The sequence below is a fragment of the Aspergillus fijiensis genome, assembly GCF_003184825.1.
Source record: "Aspergillus fijiensis CBS 313.89 unplaced genomic scaffold BO72scaffold_35, whole genome shotgun sequence".
Taxonomy (NCBI): Eukaryota; Fungi; Ascomycota; class Eurotiomycetes; order Eurotiales; family Aspergillaceae; genus Aspergillus; species Aspergillus fijiensis.
The window spans coordinates 44178-69853 of NW_024469011.1; the positions used below are offsets into that span (position 1 = coordinate 44178).

The window sequence follows — 25676 nt, forward strand, 5'->3', positions numbered from 1 at the left end:
ACCAACGCATTGGGTGAACCTGTTAGGCTTATTCGATTCAATCAAAAAAAAAAAAAAAAAAAAAAAAAAGAAATCAAGATCCACCTACGGAGTACGCAGTCGTGAGTACGTGTAGAAACAACCTTAACTCCAGCACGGGTTGAAGCCAGCCAGCTTTTTGCGATAGTTCATATTTTGATTTGGATAATGTATCTATCTACCTGGCAGATCGATCTGTGTGTGATCAATCATATTTTTGATTACTGTACTGTAAAGACTATACTTCCTCAGTAGAATCCTCACGATCGATAGTTTGTGATCTATCACCTCCCCCCCGGCTTGTTTTTCTCCATCTGTATCCGTACCTGGAAACCCAAAAAACAAGGGTATGTGGGGGGTGCGTGAGGAGTGGGTGAGTGGGTGGGTGGGTGGGTGGGTGTGGATTGTGGGCAAGGCATGAGTGCAAAAAAAGTCTCGATCCCAAAGCTACCTACCTAGACCCAGCCAGCCTGTCAATTGATTGATTGATCTGATTGTCACCGATAAGGCGCGCGCGTGTGTGTACTACTTAGGTATGTCATGGCCTGTGTGTGGGTGTTTCTGCCCAAAACGAGGGCGGTAATTTTAATCATTATTACATGTAACTTGGTACCGTAAGATACCGTGGACTGCCCAGTGTACGAGGTCATCTGCCAGGTCAATGGGTCACCGCCCGGGGTTCTATTGGTGGGAATGAAAGGGACTGGACTGATGGCGATGATGATGATGATGATGATGATGTTCGGGGTTGAGGTAATTAAATTCTGCGCTGAGCATACATAGCCTTGGTTTTAGTCGCCAGGTTGCTACCTGAAGGAGGGCCGGGTGTAAGAGCTTTTAAGTGAGGTGCAGTGGGTGGATTGGCACGACAGTGCTGCCCTGCTTGGTTTTAGTATGGGTTCGCGGTGTACGGACGGAGACGTACCTAGTGTACCTACTCATAGTACTTACTGTACAGTGCTAGTTGCGGCCAAATTATCTGGGCAAAAGGCAACCGTATCTTGACTGATTGTAGATGTTGACGGTGGGTTTGTACTTTGGGGAAGAGCAGGTGGTTAGATCATCGACCAAGTATTTACATACGTAGTACTACTAGTAATAATGATGAGGTATTTCCTTCAAACCGCGGGGAAGGCGCGCGGCGGCGACGGACGGAAAATACAAGACGTACGGTTTATCCGCCACAACCGGCACAACCTTACGTTACCGACTGGATGATTGATGATCGATGGACTGATTGACTTCTCGCCACCGAGCTAAATGACATTCTAGAAGATTAACGCAGATTTGTTGTTAAGATTTTTTTTTTCTTTTTACGTTAGTCCCTTGGGTCTGAGGCATCCCCCCCAAAGTCACATCACCCTGGAGATGGCTTGCTTGAAATCCCTCCATGTGTATAGTCATTCCTCTATCGAGGACCAAAGAAGTTCCCCCTGCATGAGACAGTTAGGAGGTGTCAAGACCTAAATCTTGTCGGACTGTCAGCCTACTTGCCCGCCTCTTCTGCCTGCTTTCCTGGTTTCGATTGAAGGGCAATTGGGTCGCGACTGCCACCAGGCTAGAAGGGCAAGAATTGATGACTGTCAGAAGTTGGCCACCCGTTGACAGACCCGACGGGAGATGTGCAATTTGTTCTTCACCGACTCATCCTCTCAGCCACGCTTCAATTGGGAGAACTAGTCGTAGACTTCAATGGTGATTGAATTTGCCTTGTGTTCGGAGTGTTTTCCATTCACTACCACAGGTTAGTTGACTGTAGATGTCTTGTCCTCAAGCACAAGGTCTGATGACTATATACCTATATGCTGGAGCTACTCCGTGCTATGTACTCGTATACTGGGGTACATTATACTTACCCAAAATTACCATCTCGTATCTTTGCGTATTCACCCAAACGTGAAGTCAGAGCCAGACTGGGGCCAACCCAACGCAACCAACCACTGCATTTGCTTGGGGTCTTGTCTCTGCTTGGTGCTAAACTTATCACTCAATTCCCTCTCTCTCTTACTGTACTCTCTCTTACCCGCCTCCCCCCCCCTCTACTCTATTTGACCTGCTTTCATTTTCCTCTTCCCACCCACCACCTCCTCTCCTCCTTCCCTTCGCCTCTCCTCTTTCCTCCTCCTCCTCCTCTTCTTCCTCAAACTACCTTTCCCTTGTCAAGGCTTGGTCCTTGAATGAATATTGGCTGATATCGCTGCCTTCATTTCCTTCGTGTTTTCTCCTCTATCTTCGTCGTAGCGTCGTTGTCCGTCCGTCTCGTTGCTCTCTTTCTTTTTCCGTCCACGTCCACGTCGACCCGTTCCCGTGTTCGCCCGTTCGAAAAGGCCCATCACCTCAGCTCCCCTTTCTCTTCCCTCTCCGCCTTTTTTCGCCTATCCGCTCGGATTCTCACGGTCGGCTTCCCCTCAATCATCCACCTCCCTCCCTCATCCCATCTTACTTTTTGTAAGATTTCTGGTCTATACCTGGTAAGCCTTCATTTGTCCTCCCCAGATACTTTCCTCATCGTGTCACGTCTGCGTTGTTACTGCTTCTTTGTTTGGGGGCCGTTGTCAGCCTTCCCCACCCTATTTGCCTGCTCCACGTCCGTCCTATTCACTATCTAAGCGCCCATCTGCATGCTGTGTTTGGTCGAACATCCTTTACAACACATTCCATACCTTCCTTTCATACTAGTATCCAATTGTGTCTGTTGTCTTATTTGCAACGTTATCAACTGCCTTGGTCCTCCTGCCTCGACCGGGTTGTGGCTAATCGTTGAGTTTTTCTAGCACAGTTCGTCAAGAGATCGATCACAGCCGGTTGCTGTGACTACACTTGATCAGAATGACGACTATGGTGAGTAATCTCCGCACGCCTCCGCCCAGTATGGCCTTCGCTAACGGCACATCAAGGATCTGCGCGTCGGTAACAAATACCGCATTGGCCGCAAGATCGGCAGCGGTAGTTTCGGTGATATCTACCTTGGTATGTAATCGATCAAGGATCGAACATTTCCTCGAGAACATGGCACTGACTGTCTTCCAGGCACCAACATCATTTCCGGCGAGGAGATCGCTATCAAGCTCGAAAGTGTCAAGGCCAAGCACCCCCAGCTCGAATACGAGGCCCGTGTCTACAAGTCTCTGGCCGGTGGTGTCGGGATTCCTTTCGTGCGTTGGTTCGGTACCGAGTGTGACTACAATGCTATGGTCATCGACCTGCTCGGTCCCAGTCTGGAGGACCTTTTCAACTTCTGCAACCGCAAGTTCTCGCTGAAGACGGTGCTCCTTCTCGCCGATCAGCTCATCTCTCGTATCGAGTACATCCACGCCAAGTCTTTCATCCACCGTGATATCAAGCCCGACAACTTCCTCATGGGTATCGGCAAGCGAGGTAACCAGGTCAACGTGATCGATTTTGGTCTGGCCAAGAAGTACCGCGACCCGAAGACTCACTTCCACATTCCCTACCGCGAGAACAAGAACCTCACCGGAACTGCTCGTTACGCCAGTATCAACACTCACTTGGGTGTCGAGCAGTCCCGCCGTGATGACATGGAGTCTCTCGGCTATGTCATGCTCTACTTCTGCCGTGGTACTCTGCCCTGGCAGGGCCTGAAGGCTGCTACCAAGAAGCAGAAGTACGACCGTATCATGGAGAAGAAGATGACTACCCCTACCGAGGTTCTGTGCCGTGGTTTCCCCAACGAGTTCTCCATCTACCTCAACTACACTCGTTCCCTGCGTTTCGATGACAAACCGGATTACTCATACCTCCGCAAGATCTTCCGCGACCTTTTCGTTCGCGAGTCCTTCCAGTATGACTACGTCTTCGATTGGACCGTCTACAAGTATCAGAAGAATGCCGCCATGATCGTGGACGCCAACAAGAAGGACAAGGAGGCCGAGGAGCAGCAGCGCCGCCAGGGTGTTGCTGCTGCTGCACCCATGGGTACTCCGGGTGCTGCCGCCAAGCCCGGTGCTATCTCCAGCCAGCGCCGCAAGGTCATCGAACGTGGAACTCTTGACAACACCCCGGACACCAACCGTGCTGTCGGAGGGAGTGACAGGATGTGAGTATCTGAAACCTAGGTTCCGTTGTAGGGAACCCCTTTCCTCTGCGTTTGGTTCTTTGCTATGACCCTGCACGTAGAGGTCGACTTGAATTCTGGAATCTGACTAATCTCATAGTCTTCGGCGTTAGGCTGCGTTCTGCTTCAAGGGTTGCTGCTTCAGGTGCTTTTGCCGCCCGTAGCCGTACGAAGCAGGACGATGGGTACGGTGCTCAGTGGTACTGATCTGTGCGACCTAGCAGTGTAGCTTGATCTTTTCTCTCGGGATTCCGTTCAGCTTCCTGCGTGTTGACACTGTTCTATATCTATCCTGAGGAGCCCAGGCTTATCGACGATACTGGTGACCTTTTGCAGCCTGCAGTCAACCTTTCGGACTTATTCGCCAGGGGGTGTTCCCTTTTACCAATCTCTCTTTACTACTTTCCTTACTGCATTCTCTGTTGGCCCGTTACCCGTTCAAGATCGTCTTCCGGTTCGCCGTTTCGATCCGTCACGTTTTGTTGATCGGCTGTCTCAAGCCCTTCCGTGAAAATAGTGCTGTTCTTCGCGTTCGAAGAACGAGATACAACTCATTGATGGAAGGGCCTGGATGGCAGACTGAAAACGTTCTAATTGTGGCTATTTTACGTCTCACCATCTCGGTCCTCATGGTTATTCCTCCGATCATCTTTCAGCTTGTGAAGACTACATCCAGTGACCGGGATGGCTTGACCGAAGGAGATTGCAAGAACGAAACAACCTGTTTTCAAGCACAACAAATTGTATCCGAGACTAGCCGCTGTTGCCCGACAATCTCTTCCGGCCTCTTGGACTGTTCTGCCTTACAGTGCCCCTTCTATATCGATTGCGTGCTTTTTGTCATCCGTGATTTTATTTCTTTGTGTTCTCAGACTGTCATAATGTTGTTATTGACGCATCAGTGGGGACGTGAAAGTTCAGGGGAAGGGTATGTGCAAGGTGAAGAAGATGGCTGTTTCTTTGGTGGTCCTCCCGCTTTCGTGCTATGTTTTTTTCGGTCATGCAGTGTGGGTCTTAGACTTGACGGCGGACTAGAGCCAGCATACAGAGCTTCGGGCAGCCAGGGGAGTGGCATGTCTCGGCATATGGGTATTCGGCGACGGAAAATGGTTAGGGTCGCTTCCGGGGTGGTTTCTGCGTCGATTCACGTTGTTTCACTGATGATGTTCCATGTTGCTCTGCGTTCTATCTAAACCTCACTCAATCACATCACATATCACCAGGGACAGTTGGAGGAGGGCTGCTGCACGTTGCGGACGGACTTGGCAATGTTAGGGCATTCGCATGCTCGGGTCACGTCGGTAGCTCCAGCCTCGCCTCGAATCCTCGAATCCCACAGATTGTTATTCTTGAGCAATTGGTACCCCTTCTTTCGTAGAATCGTCGTATTTGTAGGGTTTCCGGTCCCTCATATTGCAATTGAAGTTGTTATATTGTGCCAGATAGGTAAGGAGGGATAAGGTAAGACCGTGGACGGTGCCAGGTGGTCATGGCGGTGGCCCGATCAAACCAAATGGCAGCCGGGACGGGGGCGTGATCGGCCCTCGGGCCTCTGAGCCGCCCCTCAGAGTTCCTCCAGGCTTCCAACCTCCATCAATCAAACCTTTCCTTCAACTGGAATTGTTTTGGTGGCACCTTCTCAGGGCTATTTGATGGCCCTCCCCCATCCAGTCTAGACTGTCTTAGGTAATACTCAACTGGAATAGGTAAGCCCCCTCCGTGGCCCGGTGTCAGTGGACCAGACCCCGTTCTTCTTCATCGATTCATCCACCATCTCCGTTCCATCTCTTATCCCGACTCTCCTCTCGATCATTCTTGGCGTCAGCCTTTCCTGTCCCGTCGGATCCTCAATTATTGATCAGCATTTATCAGCAATCACAAGACAAGAATCCCGACGGATTCAACTGCAGGAGAAATGGATTATTCCTTCTATTCTACTCCCAACTCGCAGCAGCAGCCTTATCCACTATACAACCTACACGGGCTACCCGCCCCGGACCAGGTGCCTCGTGCTGAAGATGCCCAGGGCACTTTTCCTCATGTTGTTCGCAGCCTCTGCCCCCGTACACCTTTTGAGACGCTGTGACCTAACCGAGTTATCTTCATCAGGGATCACATAATTACCAGCCCTTCGATCCGAATTTACGCTTCACGGATGCTCATGGCATTCCTTCTTTTGTCCCTCCCCCGCATTCGCCGCCCGAATCCCTGACCAAGCAATCGGTGTCCAGCAGCGATGTCGCCAACCCCCACTTCGACCGGGCTTCCCTGGAGGCCGATGATCTTCCTGTCGACTTCAACCCGGGCCGAAGTAGCAGCGAGGAGAAGGATAGCGTGACACCAGCACAGTCTAAGCGGAAGGCACAGAATAGAGCTGCGTATGTGAATCCCTATTTCGTTGGGCCTTGGTTGCCTTGCGGGGTGTTTCCACTTCGAGGGAGCTTTGCCCGCTGACTGATGGTTTGCTGTTTGATAGTCAGCGCGCATTTCGCGAACGCAAGGAACGGCATGTGCGCGAGCTTGAGGAGAAAGTCAACAATCTAGAGCAGGAATCTAACACCCTAATGGCGGACAACGAGCGACTCAAGCGCGAGCTGGCCAGATTCACCACGGAAAATGAGATCCTCAAGGCGACGTCCGGCTCGTTCCGGCCGCCTAACCAGCAATCTATGGGTTCGGAACCGACGACGACTGGACCGCTGCAATATTCACCCACCGATTTCAACCCGGGCTCCGACTCCACGGGCGAGCTTCCGCCGCGCCACAGAGTGACCACCTGTCAGGTCACCGGTGAGCGGCTCCTGGATGCCGGAGCCACTTGGGAATATATCCAAGAACATGAGCTTTTCAAGCGAGGGTCGCTGAACATTGCAGACGTCTACCAACGGCTCAAGGGCGCGGCTCAGTGTGATGGCACGGGTCCGGCCTTCCGCGAGAGCGAGGTGCGCAAGGCCATCGAGGAGAGCTCTGCCGCATGCAGTGACGAGTTGATATGATATCCCTGTTTTTCTAGCGTAAACTTCTTTTTCTCTCTCGCTCATTTTACTTTATACACCCATCTACTTGCGAGCTTGATTTCTGCATGTTCATGATAAATTTGGCGTTCTGCTTGGTATATGATGGGACGTCCGGTTGAGCGCATCACTAACACACTTACACGAGCACTGGTCGACAGCGTTCGTGCTCTCAAAAGACGTGGGCGACCTCATTTGTTCGACCCTCGTTGGCGTTGAAAAGGAGATCATCGGAGTATCGCAACGGTGCCGTGGTCATATTACTCGCGAAGTATACATACTTGTTGAAATTTAGGCCATTACTACAATAGGAAACATAGGCCTTCATTCTGTCCACCTACCATGAGCTTTTTCAGTCTGCAATGTTGCTTATAAATCATGGTCAGTGATCAGTGACCGCATTTGAGGGTTCTATTTAAGGTAACTTTCTTCTTAGTCATCTCATCATCTTGGTCTTGACATAGCCCAAGTTTGAAATTAAAGAGCCAGGTCGGCATTTCCATGGTAGGAAGACTGAATCTAGTCTGAGGACGGCAAGAGCTCAAGGCTCAAAGCAGAAAGCTTTCCATTCTCCCGAGCCCAGCTCCGGACGTGCGATATGGTTGCTACATTGGTCCATCTCATCAATAGGACTGCCGCCTCGATAACCAAGGATGTATCCATCCGCCAAGTGTGCAAATTGTTCGTGGGCCGCACCGTTGCCGACTTCGACAATCTGCCCATCCCGCTTGAGACGAAAGCGTATCGCGACGCAGCGTCTAATCCCAGTCATCATCATCGTCCTGGACCATGGGCCGGATGGACTTATTCTTAGCCATAGCCGGACGTTCATCGTCCGATGAGTCCGATCGCTTCTTCAGGCGAACGTCACTCTCCTTGAGAGCGCCTAGATCCAGGAGCAGTCTCTCGATGTCTGTACGCCCGCGCGGTTAGTGGGCGCCTGCGAATAGAAAGAAAGAAGAAAAAAAAAATCAATCAGGACAGTAGTAAAACCTCCTCTCTTACCTTCAACAGTCGTGCGCGGACCCTTGAGTTCCCGCAAGGTCACCAATTGTCTCTTGATTTCGGTGTTCCGATAGACCAGGATCGTGGGCGTGTTGCGCTCGGGATAGCCCTCGATGCACATGTTGGCCCGGATCTCGCAGAACTTGATATCTCCGTACTTGGCCGCCAGGGTCCGCCAGAGTTCCGTCAACCGTTGTGACTCGACGTTGCCGCCGGTCGAGGAGCTGAGATGGACCAAGACAAAGCAGCCGTTCGAGGCCTCCGTGACCTCGCGGGCGTAGTCGACCTTCTGGAGCGGGTAGACTTGGTTGTGGACGCTCGTTTGCTGCAGCGTAGATAGCTCGGCTAGTCGCTTTTGACTGTTGTTTCGTGGTATACGTTAGCGGTCTCAACCAGGGGACTGCTCGCATGATCACCGTACCGGTATTGTTCTAGGAATGCCTCGTCTTCCTCGTCCTCTAGCTCGTCCAGCTCGTCCAGATCCTTGTCCTCGAGTCTATTTTCATATGCCTTGCGCTCCGCTTCGATCAGCGCCTCTTGGATCAACGGTTCGGGGTCCTTGGGCTTCTCCGGGATGATGCCATGCTTGCGGAGGATATCATTCCTGCGGGGGTGGGTGAGCCATGCGGTTGAGGGAATGGTGGTCGGAGAGCTGCTGACCATTCGGTATCCTCATTGGGATTGACTTCGACTTGCATTGTGAATATTGCGTTCCAATGTATCTGAAGAACAGGTTAACACGATTCAACAAGTGAAATGACATATGTTGGAGGGGCATATCTCAATGCCGCATGTTTGGAGTGTTTGCACCCAACGGGGGAGACGGACAGCAGCCACACCGCCCTGTGGCTCAGCCACCCACAGAAACGCGGAAGGCCACCTGGAGATTGTGTTGGCCGCCGGGCAGGAACGAGGAGGAGCTGCCGCTGTTGGCTGCTGCTGGCTGTTACTTACGGGTACTACTACTACTACTACTACTGCTGCTGCTGCTGCTGCTTCCAGTCTGGCCCCAAAACATCCTCCACCTCCTCCACCCATCTGCCCTCTCAATTGTCCCTGTTGCTTTGCGACTTCTCCCTCGGGACGGGCTCCACTTGCTGATAGCTTTCTTTTCAGCTTCTTCATTTCTGTCTCTTCTTTCCTCCTTGGAAGGATAATGAGGGCGCCGTAGTGCTTAATCCACCGCCTGCACAACGTCCGAACCGTCATACGAAACCCGCCCTTAATCAAAGCCACCATTGATTGATCCATCCTTCCACATCCCCCCCCCCACTATCAACCACCCTCACCTCCTACGGGGCTTCCCCCTTTGCTACTTTGAAGACCGCAATATAATCTCATTGCTGCTGCGGCAATCCCTGCAGCCCATCAGCCATCATGAGTTACGTTAAGAAAGATGAGGACGCCGACCAGACCATGATCAAGTTGGACCGAACCTCCGTATTTCAAGATGGTGAGCCTCTTCAGTCCTCTCTCATTGTGTTACACACTCCTGCAACAGTCGCATTCAACCTTGGTCTTCGTTACTGACGGCTGTCTCGCACCACTTGCGTTGGATTAGCCCGCTTGTTCAATTCCTCCCCGATATCTCCTCGAACATGCCGCACTCTCCTGACCAAGATCGCGGTCCTCCTGTTCACTGGGGAGCAGTTCCCCACGAACGAGGCCACCACCCTGTTCTTCGGCATTTCAAAGCTGTTCCAGAATAAGGACCCCTCCCTCCGGCAAATGGTCTACTTGATCCTGAAGGAATTGGCAAACACCGCCGAGGATGTGATCATGTCGACCAGTATCATCATGAAGGACACGGCTGTGGGCAGTGATGTTCTCTACCGGGCGAACGCCATCCGTGCCTTGTGCCGCATTATCGACGTAGGCGCAGACCTTATGCTCTGAATCACGAAAAGAAGTAGCTGACCGTTGTCGAACCTATAAAGGCCACCACCGTGCAAGGTATCGAGCGATTGATCAAGACCGCCATCGTTGACAAGACCCCGTCGGTTTCCTCCGCAGCCCTGGTTTCATCCTACCATCTCCTCCCTATCGCGCGTGATGTCGTTCGCAGATGGCAGAGCGAGACTCAGGAGGCAGCATCTGGCGGCAAGCAGTCGACCGGTTTCCTTGGTTTCGGCGGCAGCTCCCAGTCCCACGCCATTTCGCAGTCGAACTTCATGACCCAGTACCACGCGATCGGACTCCTGTACCAAATGCGCTCCCACGACCGGATGGCGCTCGTCAAGATGGTACAGCAGTATGGTGCGGCCGGAGTGGTCAAGAGCCCTGCTGCGCTGGTTCTTCTGGTGCGATTGGCGGCTAAGTTGGCGGAAGAGGACCCTGGCTTGCGGAAACCGATGATGCAGATGCTTGATGGCTGGCTCCGACACAAGCACGAAATGGTGAACTTCGAAGCGGCCAAGGCTATTTGCGATATGCGCGATGTCTCCGACGCGGAAGCTTCCCAGGCGGTTCACGTCCTGCAGCTGTTCCTGTCCTCGCCTCGCGCGATCACTAAGTTTGCGGCCATCCGCATTCTCCACAACTTCGCCTCCTTCAAGCCCCATGTGGTCAACGTCTGTAACCCCGATATCGAGTCGCTGATCTCGAACTCCAACCGCTCCATCGCCACCTTCGCCATCACTACTCTCCTGAAGACGGGCAATGAGGCTAGTGTCGACCGTCTCATGAAGCAGATCTCCGGTTTCATGGCTGATATCACTGATGAGTTCAAGATTACCATTGTTGAGGCTATCCGCACCCTTTGCTTGAAGTTCCCCAGCAAGCAGGCCGGTATGCTGGCCTTCTTGAGCGGCATCTTGAGGGATGAGGGTGGTTATGAGTTCAAGCGCAGTGTTGTTGAGAGCATGTTCGACCTTATTAAGTTCGTCCCTGAAAGCAAGGAAGACGGTGAGCTTTCCCTTTATGTTTGCAATTGTGACTCAAGCTAACCAGTCTGCTAGCTCTTGCGCATCTGTGTGAGTTCATCGAGGACTGTGAATTCACTAAGCTGTCCGTCAGAATCCTGCACCTGCTGGGTGTGGAAGGTCCTAAGACGTCCCACCCCACCAAGTACATCCGCTACATCTACAACCGCGTCGTTCTGGAGAACGCTATTGTCCGGGCTGCCGCCGTGACCGCTTTGGCCAAGTTTGGCGTTGGTCAAAAGGATCCTGAGGTCAAGTCGAGTGTTTCCGTTCTTCTCACCCGCTGTTTGGATGATGTTGATGATGAAGTGCGTGATCGCGCCGCTCTCAACTTGCGTTTGATGAGCGAAGAGGACGAGAAGGCTTCCCAGTTCATCAGCAATGGTAAGTCTTGCCTGGCACATCGCGGTCAGGTTCGAATTGTGCGCTGATGATTGCAGAATCGATGTACTCCCTGTCGACATTCGAGCATCAGCTCGTGATGTACGTGACGTCGAATGACAAGCAAACATTTGCTGCGGCCTTTGACGTCTCCACGATTCCGATTGTCACACAAGAGCAAGCATTGGCCGAAGAGCGGACGAAGAAGCTCACCAGCGCGACACCCACACTCAAGGCACCCACCACCGGGCCTCCGAAGAGCAAGGCCAACGGAGTGGCCGAGGCTGCTACCGTGGCTGTCACTCAGAAATACGCCGAGCAACTCATGCAGATTCCCGAACTCAAGGAGTATGGCACGTTGCTCAAGTCCTCTGCTCCCGTTGAACTTACGGAAAGCGAGACTGAGTATGTCGTCACCGCTGTCAAGCACGTTTTCAAGGAGCATATTGTTCTGCAATACGATATCAAGAACACTCTCCCCGATACTGTCCTCGAGGACGTGACCGTGGTCACAGTCCCAGAAGAGGAAGACATTCTGGAAGAGGAGTTCATTGTTCCTGCCCCCAAGCTTGCTACCAACGAGCCTGGTATTGTCTATGTTACATTCAAGAAGCTTGCTGGCGAGCACAGTGTCCCTGTTACTTCCTTCACCAACACACTCAAGTTCACCAGCAAAGAGATCGATCCCACTACTGGCGAGGCGGAGGAATCTGGATACGAGGACGAATACCAGGTCGAAGATTTGGACCTTACGGGCAGCGACTATGTTATTCCTACTTTCGCCGGCAGCTTCGACCACGTATGGGAGCAGACGGGTGCCAACGGAGAGGAGGTCAGCGAGACTCTTCAGCTCAGCAACATGAAGGGCATTGCAGGTAAGCACATACTTTCCGACAGTCAACTCAGAGCCATCCAGATGCTAATTGTGGGACAGATGCTACGGAACAGCTTATCTCCACCCTTTCACTGCAGCCTTTGGAGGGCACCGATGTAGCGCTCAGCAACAGCACGCATACCCTGAAATTGTTCGGCAAGACCGTGACCGGAGGCCGGGTGGCTGCACTAATCAAGATGGCTTTCTCCAGCAAGACTGGAGTAACGACCAAGATCACCGTTCGGGCGGAGGAAGAGGGCGTTGCCCCCGCTGTGATTGCGTCCGTTGCTTAAATGCCTGTGGCCAGTTGTGTAAATTCTTTTTATAATGGAGGCATGTTCTTGAAAAGGCGCGCATCTAATTGGCGACGAGTGCTGCATTATGAGATTTCGAAGTCTTCTCTTTTCTATATTTTCTCTACGTTGTTGTTCTCCTCCCCAACCTTTCTACTTTATATTCCACCATCAATCCGAATGTTTTCTTCTTTTATTCGTCTTCTATAACCCTGGTGTCGATTATAGATGCGATCAAAATTCTTGATGCGTAGGCGTACCGATCCCGACGCTTGGGCACGTTGTTGCTGTGGATTCCTCTTTTTCTCTTTGACAGCAATCAATCTTAAACTCTTTTCTATGAGTCTACCTTTTCATGCCCAATGTCCTCGTTTGGCTTAGCTTCGCAATTCGCATGCTAATCTCCTATCTGAGGGTGGTAGTCGCTGGGTTTCCATCAGTGTACACCGATGCAAAGCATCAGCCAAGTAACGGTCCTTAGGTTCATTCTGTAGTTTACTTGGGCATGGTTAGAACAATTGAGCGAGTGTCATATCTTTAGGATCGAGGTATATATCTCTTCAATTTCTTTCCTCACAAGTAGCGCAAGCCGGAAGAGTCAAGGCTCTGGAAGCAATGAGTATACATACATACTATACGCAGCTATACTATAAACTCTCTCAGATGGTAACTGTAATTGAAATCTTTTGGTTTGTGTGACGTGTATGTCATGCGGGGCCCAGGGTCGAATAGAGGGTAAGCGAATGCTGACAGAAGATATGGACGGCGGGTGATGAAGGGGTTTCGATGGAAGTGTGGTGTTTTTTTTGGGGGGAGGGGGGGATGGGATTGTGGTTCTTCGTCTTTTCTTTGGGGGGTGTTTGTTCTTGGTTTGTTGGGTTGGGTTTGTAGTATAAGATAGGTTTGTTTGTGATGTTGAGTGTGTTTGGGTTGTAGTGTGGGGTTTGGGTATATATTGTAGATATCATGTATCGAGCTTCGTGTGCAGGGTCATGGAGTTTTGAGAAAGATGAACATATCATGTGTTGAAGAGGATTGTACCGGGAGAAGGTCTTGAACTTTATGTTCGGAGAGGAGAGGAGGGAGAGTGGGTTTTTGTTTTCAAAGGTAGTAGACACCGATATCATCGTCGTCATCGTCGTCCTCATCAACAGATTCATCCTCATCGGCAGATGTAGGTGGCGACGGAATCCCCCCGACACCAATCTGGCCAATCTGCTGCTGGTTTTTTGATTTCTTGGAAAACCGACTGCGCAACACCGCATCGATCTCCTCGACCTCCCCTCCCTTCAACTCCCACGCCTCGGAGATCCCCACGGCCCGCACATGGGCCAGCCCGTGCTGCAGCGCGTGCACGAGCGTCCCCGGCGTGAAGTACATGAGACTGGCGGCGGTGTCCTCGGAGCAAGGGTGGTCGAGCTCCAGCGTGCGCCAGGCGACGGGTTCGCGGAGGAGCTGCACGCGCTCGTCCAGGTTCTCGAAGAAGGTGAAGTCGAGGGTGTCGCCGGGGACGCTGAGGTAGTCGAGGTCGGGCAGGGTGAGCGGGAGGCGGTTGACGAAGGTGAGCGAGAGGCTGTTGGAGGGGTCGATCTTGAGGCGGCGGAGGGTGGTGGGCAGGGCCGGGTCGGTAAGGAGGAGCGTCGTCAGCGGCGAGTTGTCGAGGTCCTTGCAGTTCTTCAGGATGAGGCTCGTCAGCGCCGGCGGCCAGCTGAAGTAGCGCGCTAGGGCCGGGTTGGCGCTGAAGTCGCCGGTGAGCTGGAGGTTCTGGAGGCGCGGCGGCCAGGGAATTGCGGATGTGGCTGTGGAGGGAGGGGTGGATGCCGGCGGAGGGGTGAGGTGGTGGGTTCGCGGGAGGCGGAGGGTTGTGAGTCTGGTCAGGTGGCTGAGGGCGCGTTTGAATTCGAGGAAGGGGAAGGAGTCGCCCACGAGGGAGAGGTCGAGGCTTTGCAGTTTGGTGCATTTGGAGAGGGCGGGGAGGCTGTTGATTCTGTTGGTTCGGTTGCGATGTGAGTTAGTTTTGTGAGAAAGATTAAATGGGTATTTAGAATGCGGGATAGCATACGCAAAGGATACACGCGGTGCAGAGAAGACGACCAGATTCTCTTTGACTTTGCCCAGGAGTCTGGCTGTTAGGCTGGGAGAGCTGTGATGGACGAGGCCGCTCAGATCGAGTCGGCGCACATATGAGCCGAGCTTCACCTTGTTTTTGCGCGCTACATGGAGCGGGGGGCTGATGGTGGCTGTGAATTGGGTGAACGAGGAACCGAAGCGCAATATAGGTTTTTCATAGAGATGTGGAATGGCGGCAGAGTACCACTGTCGCGAAACGAGGCAGCATGCGTAGAGAGTTGCTTGTCGACGATCTGCTTTATCTGAAGTGTTGGAGACATAGGACATAATCTGCACGACTATCTCCGTGGGAAGATAGATCTCATGCGACGTAGAGGCGGTCATGATGGGTGAGGGAAGGTCTTTCCATAGTAAACTCTATATGTATATGTATTGATTCTGTGAAAATGCAAAAGAGAGGGGTGAAATTCGATGTTTGTTTATGCTTGCTGCGATGGTGAAGAGCGGAAATTGCGGAGGAGAGAAATTTGATGATATCATCTGAGCGATAAGGGAATCTCCCGCATTCTCTCCGCCTTCGCTCTCCGCTTGTCCTCCACTGCTCCTCCTGTTCGTAAGGATTCATTAGGTGCACAACCATTGAGCGTGTTTTTTCTCCTCGATTACTGTCAATTGCTATATATCAGGCATAGCAGTCATATTCATCATGCAATCGACCTCCCTCCGGCGGTCCCTTGCGCTACTCCAGCGTGCTTCCACCCGGTCGTGCATCACTGCAGGCTCCGGTCGTCGGGCTCTCCAGACCGTCAGCTCTCAAGCGAACATTCCCGACTTTGCCTTTGCATTTGAGTAAGATATAGAGAGCTGGGGACTGGGATTTATGAGCTAACTTAATGTCAGTATTGATGGCGTCCTTCTACGATCCTCCAAGCCCATCCCCGGAGCAGCTGAGTCATTGGCTTTGTTGAAGGAGCAGAACATCCCGTTCCTTCTGTTGACAAACGGCGGTGGAAAGCACGAAACGGAGCGAGTGGCTGAGATTAGTGAGAAGCTGAATGTTCCTCTGGACGCAGAACTGATCGTCCAGAGTCATTCGCCCTTCGCAGAGCTGGTGCATGGGACGGAGGGTCCAGGCCCCTTGGAGAACAAGTGCGTCTTGGTCGTGGGAGGAGAAGGCGACCGCTGCCGCCAAGTGGCACATCAGTATGGCTTCAAGAATGTGGTGACTCCTGGCGACATCTACATGGCAAACCCAGCCATCTGGCCCTTTCGGTCGTTCAAGGACTACTACGAAAAGATCTCCAAGCCCTTGCCAAACCCGAAAGATCCCAGTGACCCCTCGAGGGGGCTGAAGATCGATGCGATTTTTGTCTTCAACGACCCGCGCGACTGGGCTCTGGACGCGCAGATTATCACCGACCTCTTGCTCTCGTCGCAGGGTGTCATCGGAACGCTTTCGGAGAAGAACGGCCGGACTGATCTTCCGAATCATGGCTACCTACAAGATGGCCAGCCGCACCTTTACTTCTCGAATCCTGACCTCTGGTGGGCTGCGAGTTACCATCTGCCTCGTCTTGGCCAGGGCGGATTTCGCGAATCCTTGGAGGGTATCTGGACGGCAGTGACCGGAGGTCCGGACAAGGGTGTGAAGCTGAAGAAGACCGTCATTGGCAAACCTTATCAAGGAACATACGAGTTTGCGGAGCGTCAATTGTTGCGCAACCGGGAGAGGATGTTTGGCGCCAATGTCCAGCCACCCTTGAAAAACGTCTACATGATTGGTGACAACCCGGAGTCGGATATTTGCGGTGCCAACAGCTACCGCAGCGGACATGGTAGCAAGTGGCACTCCATCCTTGTTCGAACTGGTGTCTACAGTGGCGGTGAACCGACATGGACCCCTACAACCATCGTCGACAACGTTCGCAAAGCGGTTGAGTGGGGAATCAAGAGCTCCCAGTGGCGGGCATGAAGAAAGAGTGAGCTGGCTTGGGTTTATCATGAACATGCTTAGCGAACTGCATATATTCTGTATCTATAGAACTCCATACTACCTACCAGGTGTGATTAGCGACACACGTTTTAGATAACTATATAAATTGCTCAATTCTTTTGATAAGAATGATACAGTGATTTTGAACAGGGGCTAGTAAGGTAAAAGGGGAGCTTAATTAGCAGGCTGGTTTCTGTAAGTATACTTGATTTAACTAAGTTATGCTATACACATTACATAAGCTCAACATAAATATCCCACCGCGCATCAGGTGATCACCCCTCCTAGGGTTTAGGGCAGCGGAGTCCGTCGGGCGGGGTGACTCAAGAGAGAAAGTTGGAGCTCTGCGTGCTCGATGCTCTTATCTGGTTCTATCGCTTTGCACCTCTTTTCTACCCTCCTCACCCCATCCTCATCGCGCCCCCACCCGTGATCATGGCCGACTCTGAATTGCCCACCCGCCCCAAGCCCGAGGAGACTCCCGCCGCCGCCGCGGAAGCCCCCGCAGAGGGCGCGGAGCCCACCAAGAGCGCCAGCAAGAGCGCCGCCAAGAAGGCCGCAAAGGAGAAGGCGAAGGCCGAGAAGGCTGCCGCGCGCGCTGCCCAGGAGAAGGCTCAGGCTGCCGCCGCCGAAGCCAACGACACCGCCAAGGGCCTGTACGGCAAGCTCCCCGAGTCCGAAGATGTCCTCCCCGCGACGAGATTCTCCGAGATCACCGACGAGCACTACGAGAAGGAGATCACGGTGGTGGCCCGTGTCGATAATGCCCGTGTGCAGAGCGCCAAGCTGGCCTTCCTGATGCTGAGACAGCAGGGCCAGAAGCTGCAGGCTGTCATTGCGGCCGCGGAGCCCATCTCGAGACAGATGATCAAGTTCACCGGCGGTCTCAATGTCAACTCGATCGTCCAGGTGACTGGTATCGTCAAGAAGCCCGCCGTTTCGATTTCCTCCGCTACCCTGAGCGACCACGAAGTGCACATCCACAAGGTCTACATCATCTCCGAGGCCGCCCAGATGCTCCCCATGCAGGTTAAGGATGCCGAGAGACCGCCCCCGGAGACGACGGAGGAAGGACCCCAGGTCGATGCGGACGGCGCTCCCATTGTCACCCTGAAGACTCGCCTTGACAACCGTGTCCTCGATCTCCAGACCGAGACCAGCCAGGCTATCACCTGGATCTCCAGCGGTGTGGCTCAGTTGTTCACCGAGTACATGATCAAGAGCGGCTCGCGGTGGATCTTCACCCCCAAGTTGGTGGGTGCTGCTACTGAGGGTGGTAGCAACGTCTTCGAGGTTAAGTACTTCAAGAGAAACGCATACCTCGCTCAGAGCCCCCAATTGTACAAGCAGATGTGTATTGCCGGTGATATGGAGAACGTCTTCGAGGTTGCTCCCGTTTTCCGTGCCGAAGACAGCAACACTCACAGACACTTGACCGAGGTACACTTTATTCGCCCTTGTCACGTATGAGTCAGACTGACTGTAAATAGTTCACCGGTCTCGATTTCGAGAAGACTTTCCGCGCTCACTACCACGAGGTCTTGGAGTTTGCCGAGGACCTCCTCGTCTTCATCCTCACTGAGATCAAGGAGCGCTACAAGGACCAGATCGCTATCATTCAGAAGTCCTACCCCAAGGCTGGTGACTTCAAGCTGCCCAAGGACGGCAAGGCCCTGCGTCTTAACTACATGGACGGTGTTGCGTTGTTGAAGGAGGCTGGTGTGGATGTTTCCGAGCAGGAACGCTTCGAGAACGACTTCACCACGGCGATGGAGAAGCAGCTGGGCCAGATCATCCGTGACAAGTACGACACCGACTTCTACGTGCTGGACAAGTTCCCCATGGCCGTCCGTCCTTTCTACACCAAGGCCTGCCCGCAGGACCCTCGCTTCTCCAACTCGTACGATTTCTTCATGCGTGGTGAGGAGATTATGTCTGGTGCTCAGCGTATCCACGACATCAAGGAGCTGGAGGAGTCCATGGTTGCCAAGGGTCTTGACCCCAAGTCGGAGGGCTTCGAGGACTACCTCGCTGCTTTCCGCCAGGGATGTCCTCCCCACGCCGGTGGTGGTCTGGGTCTGAACCGTATTGTCATGTTCTTCCTGGGCTTGCCTAACGTGCGGTTGACTTCGTTGTTCCCTCGTGACCCCCAGCGTCTGCGCCCTTAGACGAAGACCGAGAGAGACGTCATTAGACCAGGATATGCCCTGGATAAAACAATGTAATGGAGTGACGAGATTTTCATTATTTGGCACTTGTCGTAGATACTTTGTTGCATATATATGCAAGCGGTGACAAACGAGGTGGAATGATCGTAGTTGCATGTAATTAACTCTAAGTAAGTCTCGGAGCCGAGGGAAAACTGCGGGTGGCCCAAGCTCCCTCTCCGGCGGAATCTTATCATCAGCGCCGCGTTTAATTCTCCCTCCTCCGTCCCTCCCAAGTCCGCCTTCCAACAGCAATGTCCAGCATGCCCGACAAACGCAAACCGTCTATTTCAGCATCTGGTGCTTCGCCTTATGCGAAACGATCTCGCGCCTCGTACGCCGACGAGGAAGATGAAGAGGAGACGCCGCGGACGGTAACGCCTTACGAGCGCCCTCGCAACCACCCCGTTTATGGACAGAAAAGCGCCTTTCCCGGCCTCGACACCGCCGGCGATGACGAGCTGTTCTACGGACCGGCGGAAGATGGATTGGAATATCTGCGAATGGTCCGGTGGGTCGATGCCTGCTGTTTGGTTTAGGAATGTGAAGCTGTGTGGCTGACATATGAAAATATAACCTCCCAGATCCGAAGCCAACTCCCTCCCTTTTCTTTTCAATGCGCCCACAGCCACGACCTCGATCGCAGCAGAGACTACGAACCCTGATGTCAGCACAGACACGACGAACCAAACAGAGCAGCCACATCCTCAAGCCACCGCTACTACTACTGCCGTAAATGCTACCACCACAACTACCACCACAACCTCTCCCCTCACTCTCCGCGAGGGAATCTACCAAGACGGCGTCTATTTTGTCCCCACCACCAACAACAGCAAACCCCCCACCGGCCCTTCAACGACCACACCACCATCATCCCACCACCAACAACCCTCCGACCTGGAAATCCTCCCCGCCCAATCAACATATTACACCCTCCTGCACCACCGCTTCCTCCTCCTCCGCTCCATCCTGAAATGCACCCCGCCGCCCGACGCCATCGCCGCGCTGGACCACGACCACCCGATCTCGCTCCCGCGGCACTCCCGGAATGCGCGCCGCGAGTGGCGCCGGTTGCTGCTGGCGGTGGACCCGCAGACGGTGCAGCTGGCGTGCATGGACATGGAGAGCGTGCTCGGCGTGCTGGGGATTATGGCTCGGGTGATGTCGGAGAATGTGCGCAGCGGGGACGAGGCCAAGGTCCGGCGGATCGCGGCGTGGGCGTGGGGCTTGCTGGCGCGGTGTCGGGAGGTGGGCCAGTTGGGGACGGAGGAGGTGGGCGAGATTCGGGATTTGGGGAAGAGGGCGGTTAGGGTTTTGGGGAGGATGAGGGAGGTGGAGGGGGGAGATGGGAGGAAGGGGGGTGGTGAGGAGGAGGAGGAGGATGGAGAGGGGGAGGAGGAAGGAGAGGGAGAGGGAGAGGGAGAGGGTTCTGGTACAGGCAATGGGGTCGAGGGTGATCTGGAGATGCGGGATGCAGATGTAGACGTAGATGCCAATGCGGATGCGGATGCTGACGCTGACGCAAGTGCGCCGCAAGCTGACCTTGGTGAATTAGAAGCTGCCAAGGCACGGTTACAGGCGAGTCTTGGAGCCGATGGCGCCGCTGATGTTGAGGTACCGAACGACGATGCAAACGGCAACAGCGCTGCGTCGGAGGTGGCACTGCAAATTCGCGCGATGTTGGATATGGTCATTACGGTGGTTGGAGAGTACTACGGCCAGCGGGACTTGTTGCAGGCGCGCGAGTTCTGGAGGGCAGCGACGGAGTGAAGGTGATCTAAGATGCATTTATTGTAGAGATACCCTGTTGCAAATTGGTATTTCATTTATGGTTGTTTCGATGCGGTATACTATACTCCGGCTCACCGCCGATGATCGGCGGCCTCTAAATTAGCCTCTTCCAAACACAACAAACATCCCCGGCAGAATTGGAGCGGTTATCGTCATCGCCTCCAGTTCATCTCCACCGCTTCCTTATCTTCACCACCACTCATTCACTCATACCTCCACCAAGTTATGTTATCATCTCACCAACCACCGGTCTAAAACTCACTGAGCACAAGCTACAAGCCCACCATGGCCCCGCCTGTAGAAATCGCCATCCCAACGACCAGCATCTCCACCACCTCGCCCCCCTTCACAATCTACAACATCACCCTCCGCCTCCCCCTCCGCTCCTTCACCATCTCCAAACGCTACTCCGACTTCACCACCTTCCACACGACCCTGCTCAACCAAACCAACGCCGCGCCCCCAGCTCCTCTGCCACCCAAATCCTGGCTCTCCTCGACCGTCAAGAACGCGACCCTCCGCGAATCCCGCCGCCAAGCCCTAGAAACCTACCTCCGGGCCATCAACGAAGCCGCCGACCCGCGATGGCGCAATTCGCCCGCCTGGCGCGCATTCCTCAACCTTCCGAGCCTGGGCCCTAACGCCAACTCCCTCAACGATCATCACAGCAGCAACAGCAGCACGACGAGCGCGCGACTCCACGCCGCCATCACGGACCCGGGCAGCATCACGTCGCTGACCGGGGACGCTCCGAACAACACCATCACGGACCCGACCCTGTGGCTCGACTGCTACCGCGACATGAAGGGTCACCTGCACGACGCGCGGCTGCACCTGACCCGGCGCGACCAGGAGACCACGCCGCAGCGGCAGCACGAGAGCTCGGCGCGGGCGAAGAGCAGTCTTGTGCGCGCGGGGTCGCTGATCGCGGCGCTGGAGGCGGGCCTCAAGAACTTTTCCACCACCACCGGCCATTCTTCCGGGGAAGGCTCACACCCCCGCCTCGGCGACGGCGAGCTCCGCCGCCGCCGTGACCTGCTCATCAACGCGCGCAAGGAAAAGGACGGGCTGGAGGATCTGCTGAACGCGATGGCCGCCAAGAGCCGCATCGACTCCGCCGTGGCGTCCATCCAGGACAAGGAGGCGCTGATGAATCTCCCGGTCAAGGGGAAGAAGGCGGTGCGGGCGGCCGGGCGCGTGCTCGGGCGCGAGACGGAGCGCACCCGCGAGCTGGATAATACCGGGGTGCTGCAACTCCAGAAGCAGATGATGCAGGATCAGGATGGCGCCGTCGACGAGTTGATGCGCATCGTGCAGCGGCAGAAGGAGCTGGGCGTCGCGATTAATAATGAGTTGGTCGTGCAGAATGAGTTGCTCAAGTTGACGGATGAGGATGCTACGAGGTTGGTTTCCTTTCTTTTCTTAGTGGGGGGAAAGGGGTGGTTTTGAAGTGGGTTGCTAATTCGTGGGTTTGTTCTAGGTTGGGCGATAAGATTGATATTGGGAAGAAGAGGATTGGGAGGATCTCTTGAGTTCACTGAGTTGAGTTGGTTTGATATGGTGATGGATTATGGTGGAGTTGGGCTCGAGGGCTTTGTGAGTCTTTTCCATCAGGTTCTGGATCTGGGCTTTCGCATGGTGAATACCTTTGCATATGCATGGCTTTTATATGTCATTTGTCTTGTCTGTTTTAGCGGATCTTGTTTCTGGTTGTTATTGTTGCCGTTGTCTTGATAGCGATGACTTTCATATCGTCTACGTGTACTGTACCAATGTAGTAAGCACCCGGCGCGCATGACATTCATGTGGTATGACATGTTCGATGAATTCATTTGTGGAGTTTTCGTCCAATCTGGACCTGCCCTAATCGGCAGCAGCACTGGCAGACATAAACGCTTTGGCTTCTTCCTCCGTCACCTCTGACTGATCCGACTGCAGCCGGTCGATCAGACCCAGCCGACTCTTCCGGATCAACCACCACAGCTCCCGCCGGTCCCCGCCCAGCCGCTCCCGCAGGACCTTCTCCTTCAGCTGCCGCAGGAACTCGTTGTACAGCGCCGGCTCCTCGTAGGCCAGCAGCTCCTCGCGCATCGTGCCCAGCCCCTCCGTGACCCGGTCGTAGTTGGCATCCCCCAAGCTGTGGCGGATCTGATCCTCGAGGATCGCGCTCATCTGCCGCACGGCCTCCCGGATCGTCTCGATGTTCACGGCCTGCGCCACCGTCTGCTTGAACTCGGGGATCGCGTTGTTCGGCGAGATCTTGCTCCGCTTCTCCTGGTGGAGCAGGGCGTCGACGTCCAGCCCCGAGAGCGGTTTTTCGGTCTCGCGGGTGCGTTTGCGGCCTTTGGCTTTGGGGGGGACTGGATTTCATGTAGTTGTTAGTGGGATGGAGAGAGAGGGAAACCGGGGCAGAAGGGGGAGGTGCAAACCTTTCTTCACGTCGGCGACGGCAATGAGTTTCTCTAGCTGTGGCTGGGATTTCTCGATCAGGTCTTGGGGCGGGTGAGAGAACTTTGTTAGAGTTTCTGACGGCGGAGGAATGGGCTTGTCGGGGTGGATGGCTCGGAAACGGATTGCTGCGTCGGTGCGGTGTAGGACCGGAGAGAATGAATCCTCGATCGGGAGTGTGTCCATTGGTTCTCTGCGAGAGCGCGGGGGGAGGGGTGTTAGCCAGCGGCATTTGAAACTGAGACTGTGAGGTTTGTTGGGGAAGGAGGTGGTCTTACCCGTTTTCATCCGTATCGTTCAGCTCCATGCCCAGCACGTATTTCTCCATCGCATCCATCAAGTCCTCGTTGGGTAGATTGCGATGCTGGGTGACCACTTTGCCGGACACGGTTAGGACCTTGTCGAGAGGCGGGAAGCGATAAGTCCGGACGTCCTCGGCAAAGGGCAGCTGCGCCTCCAGGAGACATTCGTAGTCGGGCTCGATGGACGGGGCCAGCAGGACGACGATCGGCGGCTTGTTCTCCTTGACGACCAGGCGCGCCACGGCGTAACATTCCAGCTCGAACAGCGCGTGGATGAACGAGGACAGCGCCAGCGCGGCTTTGTCGTTCGCGCGCTGCGCGATGATGATGTTCGTCGTCGACATGTGCATGTACCGGTTATACTGGAAAGGTCCCGGTCAATATGTTGCCAGGCATATCTGTACTGGGGTGAGAGGAGACGCACACGATCGCTCTGAATGAAGCCTAACAGCTCCAGCGCTGCAAATGTTTCGAGGGTCGTGATGTTGAGGTCGGTCTCGCTGATATGCACGGCCGTTCGGCCGTATTCATAGCCCTTGGCGAGATCTCCTAGCTCCACGTCTCGCTTTCCACCTGGAGCTTCCTCGTCGGGTACCTGATACGCTCGGAGGTTTCGGACATTCGTCAGAGAATTTCCATCCATTGGCTGAGACTCCTGTGCCGCAGCGGCCGCGGTGGCAGAGGATTCGGGTTGTTCCTGGGAAGCGGCGAGGTCGGAGCGAAGAACGAATTGACTTGCCGATGGAGGCTTTGCAGCGTGTGTGCGAAAGTATCGCTCGACGGGGATGCGGAGCGCAGTGTCGTATTCCTCGGGATTCCCGAGCTGCAGGAATCCTTTGAAGGTTGCTGTTACTCGGACGCTTTTGACTCGGGGGATCTGCAGCTCCTCCACGGCCTGCTCGAGCGTTCCGTAGGCTCCGTCGCAGTCTTCGGCTAGACTTCGCAGGATCGCTTCATTCTCTGCCTGCGCCGGGGTCAGTGTCATTACCCTGACATTCTGATGCGGGGCTTTACCTTTTGCGGATCTTTGTCTTCTTCCTTTACCCCGTAGTCCGGATCATCGAAGTCAGGGCCCCTATGAGGAGGTTAGCACGCATCACAGAAGCAGGAGGAGCATCCGCCACGAACAAGATGATGAGTTCGATATTGTCCTCTTTGATTTTTTTTGTAATCTCACTGAGACTATCCGTATTCATCGGTCCTTTGCCGTCGGTGACCAGGACGATTCTGCGTTTGTACTTGAGTTTCTTGCAATGTATGATGATCATCTGGATCGCAAGCACGATGGCGGATATAGCTGAGCTCGTCAGTAGAAGGCCACAAATCTGGTCGGGGGAGAATGGGAGCATATACCGTCACCCTTGTTGGTTTGACTTGGGACGATCTTCTCACTCAACTCTCGAATATCAGGCATCAGGAACCTGTAATATGACAGGGTTAGACAAAGGATTTCTCCATCGCACTACGCAGCGCTCACTGTTTGATGCCCGAAAACACCGAGATGTTTGCAAAGTCGGCGTCATCCTCCAGATCGTTCGAAGTGTCTATTTGAATGATTAGTCTTGTCTTGCGTTGGCAACATCGCTTCGTGACACTCACCGTCGGTCCGGAGCCCGATCACGCCGATTCCGGCTGTTTTACGTCCAGTGGCCACCTGCAATATTATTGTGAGTTTGTATCAGAGGTAGATGTTGGGAAATCACATACCGTCCCAGTAATCCGGTCCCAGACATATTGCATGGCCCATTCGAGATCCGTCACTTCTCGGTCATGGTATCGCTTCCCCATGGACCTCCCCAGGTCGACGATATAGACTGTTGCTTCTTTGTCCGCCATGGCTGTGTGGCCACCAAATTACATGTCTTGGATTTGCGAGTATCGAACGAAGCTTTATCTTTTAAGTGCTTTGGCTAGAAGCGTAGGCAGACAAAGTAAGTCGACGCTCGTGAGCAGGCAGACGCGTGATATTTCCCCTTTGGGACGGAAGCGGAACGCGAAAGCACATGACATCATGTCCGCTGAGGTGCGTGTTCATTTGAGAATGGGTGCGTGGGAGCTGTGTGTTTGTGGGAGAGTGAAGGGTGGATGTGGAAATAGAGGGCCGGTAGGAAAGGAGTATGAGGTGGCAATAACTGAAAGCCATAACCGCCCGCCCCCCCACCTTTGATGCATCAGGCAACTTAACTGTATCCTTCGGCCATTTCAATCTGAGTGAGCTGCTCCTCAGTACTTACACCCGACAACTCATAGCCTTTCATCTTTCCCCACCAGCGTAGATAATTAT

At 53.9% G+C, this 25676-nt stretch overlaps 9 protein-coding genes across 9 annotated transcripts; 6 read left to right on the forward strand and 3 right to left on the reverse strand.

The window, feature by feature from the left end:
- Positions 1-2847: 2847 nt before the first annotated feature.
- On the forward strand, positions 2848-4079 carry BO72DRAFT_460235 (casein kinase 1 family protein; the record flags this gene model as incomplete). The annotated part of the gene is made up of 3 exons (XM_040946457.1): positions 2848-2859; positions 2916-2988; positions 3049-4079. The coding sequence occupies 3 exons, from the start codon at positions 2848-2850 to the stop codon at positions 4077-4079; spliced, it is 1116 nt and encodes a 371-aa protein (XP_040799606.1).
- Positions 4080-6008: 1929 nt separating this feature from the next.
- On the forward strand, positions 6009-7089 carry rsmA (putative bZIP transcription factor (Fcr3); the record flags this gene model as incomplete). The annotated part of the gene is made up of 3 exons (XM_040946985.1): positions 6009-6134; positions 6203-6471; positions 6570-7089. 3 exons carry the CDS (start codon positions 6009-6011, stop codon positions 7087-7089), a joined length of 915 nt encoding a protein of 304 aa, XP_040799607.1.
- A 405-nt stretch (positions 7090-7494) lies between these two features.
- On the reverse strand, positions 7495-8861 carry BO72DRAFT_449568 (phosducin family protein). Its single transcript, XM_040945057.1, has 4 exons — positions 8773-8861; positions 8534-8716; positions 8113-8471; positions 7495-8020 (listed from the first exon to the last, which is right to left on the reverse strand). The coding sequence occupies exons 1-4, from the start codon at positions 8808-8810 to the stop codon at positions 7866-7868; spliced, it is 735 nt and encodes a 244-aa protein (XP_040799608.1). The 5' UTR covers positions 8811-8861; the 3' UTR covers positions 7495-7865.
- Positions 8635-9386, forward strand: BO72DRAFT_162163 (uncharacterized protein). Its single transcript, XM_040939321.1, has one exon. It carries the CDS (start codon positions 8876-8878, stop codon positions 9281-9283), a length of 408 nt encoding a protein of 135 aa, XP_040799609.1. The 5' UTR covers positions 8635-8875; the 3' UTR covers positions 9284-9386.
- BO72DRAFT_449570 (coatomer subunit gamma) lies at positions 9045-12927 on the forward strand. Its single transcript, XM_040945058.1, has 6 exons — positions 9045-9565; positions 9674-9984; positions 10050-11016; positions 11070-11417; positions 11474-12289; positions 12349-12927. The coding sequence occupies exons 1-6, from the start codon at positions 9490-9492 to the stop codon at positions 12579-12581; spliced, it is 2751 nt and encodes a 916-aa protein (XP_040799610.1). The 5' UTR covers positions 9045-9489; the 3' UTR covers positions 12582-12927.
- Positions 12928-13302: 375 nt separating this feature from the next.
- BO72DRAFT_162307 (F-box domain protein) lies at positions 13303-15153 on the reverse strand. The gene is made up of 2 exons (XM_040939322.1): positions 14644-15153; positions 13303-14568 (listed from the first exon to the last, which is right to left on the reverse strand). The coding sequence occupies exons 1-2, from the start codon at positions 15033-15035 to the stop codon at positions 13683-13685; spliced, it is 1278 nt and encodes a 425-aa protein (XP_040799611.1). The 5' UTR covers positions 15036-15153; the 3' UTR covers positions 13303-13682.
- Positions 15154-15251: 98 nt separating this feature from the next.
- dps1 (putative aspartyl-tRNA synthetase Dps1) lies at positions 15252-18887 on the forward strand. Its single transcript, XM_040947523.1, has 4 exons — positions 15252-15500; positions 15552-16610; positions 16977-18084; positions 18135-18887. Exons 1-4 carry the CDS (start codon positions 15358-15360, stop codon positions 18810-18812), a joined length of 2988 nt encoding a protein of 995 aa, XP_040799612.1. The 5' UTR covers positions 15252-15357; the 3' UTR covers positions 18813-18887.
- Positions 18888-19087: 200 nt separating this feature from the next.
- Positions 19088-22587, forward strand: BO72DRAFT_478648 (uncharacterized protein). The gene is made up of 5 exons (XM_040947524.1): positions 19088-19362; positions 19436-20376; positions 20407-20596; positions 20966-22045; positions 22123-22587. Exons 1-5 carry the CDS (start codon positions 19106-19108, stop codon positions 22172-22174), a joined length of 2520 nt encoding a protein of 839 aa, XP_040799613.1. The 5' UTR covers positions 19088-19105; the 3' UTR covers positions 22175-22587.
- On the reverse strand, positions 22121-25328 carry BO72DRAFT_407695 (ATP-dependent DNA helicase 2 subunit KU80). Its single transcript, XM_040942361.1, has 10 exons — positions 25100-25328; positions 24992-25046; positions 24870-24936; positions 24746-24813; positions 24521-24689; positions 24407-24467; positions 23817-24356; positions 23369-23754; positions 23072-23283; positions 22121-23002 (listed from the first exon to the last, which is right to left on the reverse strand). The coding sequence occupies exons 1-10, from the start codon at positions 25226-25228 to the stop codon at positions 22506-22508; spliced, it is 2184 nt and encodes a 727-aa protein (XP_040799614.1). The 5' UTR covers positions 25229-25328; the 3' UTR covers positions 22121-22505.
- Between the last annotated feature and the right edge of the window lie 348 nt (positions 25329-25676).